The sequence below is a fragment of the Alosa sapidissima genome, chromosome 7 (assembly GCF_018492685.1).
Source record: "Alosa sapidissima isolate fAloSap1 chromosome 7, fAloSap1.pri, whole genome shotgun sequence".
Taxonomy (NCBI): domain Eukaryota; kingdom Metazoa; phylum Chordata; class Actinopteri; order Clupeiformes; family Clupeidae; genus Alosa; species Alosa sapidissima.
The window spans coordinates 33,742,737-33,745,236 of record NC_055963.1 but is presented as its reverse complement, the minus strand read 5'-3'; the positions used below and the strand labels follow the sequence as shown (position 1 = coordinate 33,745,236).

At 49.6% G+C, this 2,500-nt stretch overlaps 1 protein-coding gene across 5 annotated transcripts in view; it reads left to right on the top strand.

Annotated features, from left to right (window-relative positions):
* Window positions 1-2,500, top strand: part of arhgap4b (Rho GTPase activating protein 4b) — a 31,546-nt gene that overhangs the window by 8,293 nt on the left and 20,753 nt on the right. For all 5 annotated transcript variants that reach the window (XM_042098457.1, XM_042098460.1, XM_042098459.1 and 2 more), the window contains exon 2: window positions 1,065-1,617. In XM_042098457.1, coding sequence (XP_041954391.1) covers window positions 1,551-1,617 — 67 coding nt within the window. In that variant the 5' untranslated portion in view covers window positions 1,065-1,550. The remainder of the gene's footprint in view (window positions 1-1,064; window positions 1,618-2,500) is intronic.

The window sequence follows — 2,500 nt, the reverse complement described above, 5'->3', positions numbered from 1 at the left end:
AGACACACAATTGCACATGGTAGCACACATGCACCACACTCATACCACGCATGCACACACAAACACACACACACTGCTCGTATAATCATACACACCCATATCATTCTCACCTTTTTCTTTCTGACACACACAAATCACACATGGAATCACTCATGCATAGCCTTTGGCATACTGTAAATTCTACATCTATTTCACTCCTATCTAAACACACACACACACACACAGTGTTCAAATCAGTAGGTTATATAACATGGGAAGATTCTGAAGGTCCCAGAAAGACACTGGATTCAGATTCCACCCTGCTGCAGCCCAGAGCTGAGCCAGTTGCATTCAACCATTTGCTACTCTCTGAGCTGTGTGTGTGTGTGTGTGTGTGTGTGTGTCTCTGCTACTTTCACTGACCTCTGCTATTTCCCCCACACCCACACCCACCCAGGCCCACTCTCACTACGCAAGCAGACCGCCAGAAACACACCACCAATGAGAGTTGCAGAAGCCCTTGTAGCCCTCTTCTGGTCTCTCTGGCCACATTAGCGCTGTATTGGTAGCATTAGCGTTAGCCACATAGGATGCTAATTTGCCTCCAGGTGCAGATGGGGGTATCCGTTCGGGCCATGCTGGTCCAGTAGTATGTGCCGTGAGAGATGATGCACATAACCTGCGGGTCTCATGTGAGCTCAGAGAGCCTGTGAGAGTTTGTGTGCTTGACTGTGACTTGAGACGGTGTGTGTGCGTGTGTGTGTGTGTGTGTGTGTGTGTTTGTGAGATAAACAGGATGTGGGCAGGTGCGCTCATTTCTGTCAACTGTTGGATCTCCCCCGAAGCACACGTTGTCCCGTTGCTGACACTGTATATCCTTTGTTTTTTTTTTCATTCTTTCTTTTCTTCATTCTTATTTTCTTCTTTCTTTTAATTTGTCTGTCTTTGTTCTTTCTCTCCACTCTTTTCCTGTCTTAGTCACATACTCACTGAAGTACCATCTTCCCTGACTGTCATACCCTCCCACTTTCTCACGAACCTCTCCTCTTTCTCTCTCTCTCTCTCTCTCTCTCTCTGTGTTTTAGATTCTCAAGAGAAGACATTCACCCTGATTCCAGTCACTCAGGAAACCAAGGAGGAAGCCAGTGTTTCTTTTGTCGCGCTCAGTGTCGGCGGGGCCCAAACGCAGGAAGCGCCTAGGACGACACAGACATTCGTAACACAGACATACTCTTACACACACGCACACACACACTCATACAGACAGATACAGACACACACATCGAAGCAACTTCTCTGTTTTGCCTGTGTGGAAACCAGGACAAAATAACTGCCAGCAGTTTACAACCATCCCAGAATGAGAAGAGAAGAGTGAAACTTGGCGTCTACTGAGATTACAGAGACATTTAGGTCATCTAACCTCACCAGCCTGTTGAGTGGGGCCATTTGCACAGTGGCAGGCCTTGTGAAATCCGGCCTGTGTGGTCTAACGGCACCCTGAAAAGAGGAGCAGGTGAACATCAACCAAACCAAGGCCTGGTGAGCCCGGTGCTGCCCCTGGTGGACACACCATGACATCGCACGGCAAGCTGAAGAAGGAGAAGGGGGGGCTGGTGGAGTATGAGAACCAGGTCAAAGGTAAGACCCTTCTGGGGTGAACGGGGATGGTGGGGGGGGGTGGCACCATCAAGGGGCATCTCTGTGTCTATCTGCCTCCTTCACACCTCTTTCTCACTGTCACCCTTTCTTCTGCCATCACAGTACTCTTCCTGTGTGATCTCTCATTCATCCCTCTTTCCCCTGTCCTCCTCCTTCCCTTATCAGTCTGTACCTTATTGCTGTCTTTCCCGTTCTGTCCTTTTCTGTCTTTTTGACCACTCCCTGTATTACTGTCAGTCTCTCACACCGCTCTGTTTCTCTGTTTATGTCTCTACCTTTTCTCTCTCTCCCTCTATCTCTCCCTCTCTCCATCCCTCTCTCCCCCTCCTCCTGTAGCTTGGGTGTGCCTGGCAGAGTGTGTGTCTCCTGTGTGGATGCTGGCTGTATGGCAGCGGTCTGCCCTGCCGTGCCGACTGGGCCGTGTGGATGTATTTATAGCCAGTATTAGTGATGCTGTCTCCCCTCATCCAATCAGAACGGCACCTCAGGCTGTGAAGGGAAAGGGGGCGAGCGAGGGAGACAGAACAGAGGGAGAGAAAGTGGTCAGCTAATGTGCTTTTCCCTCACCACCACCACCACCGACCTCTCTCACTCCCTTTTTCTCACTCTCTCACTCGTTCACCCTGCCAACCTTTCCATACCTCTCTCACTCCCTTTCTCTCTCTCACTCATTCATACTGCCATCCTCTCCAAACCTCTCTCACTCCCTTTCTCTCGCTCACTCACTAGTTCTCCAAATCTCGTTCACTGTCTCGTTCTCTCTCTCTCTCTCTCTCTCTCTCTCACAAATTCCTCTCTCTCTATCCCCTATTTCAGATTCTCTCTCTCTTCCTCTCTGTTCCTGTATCTCTCTCCTTTCTCC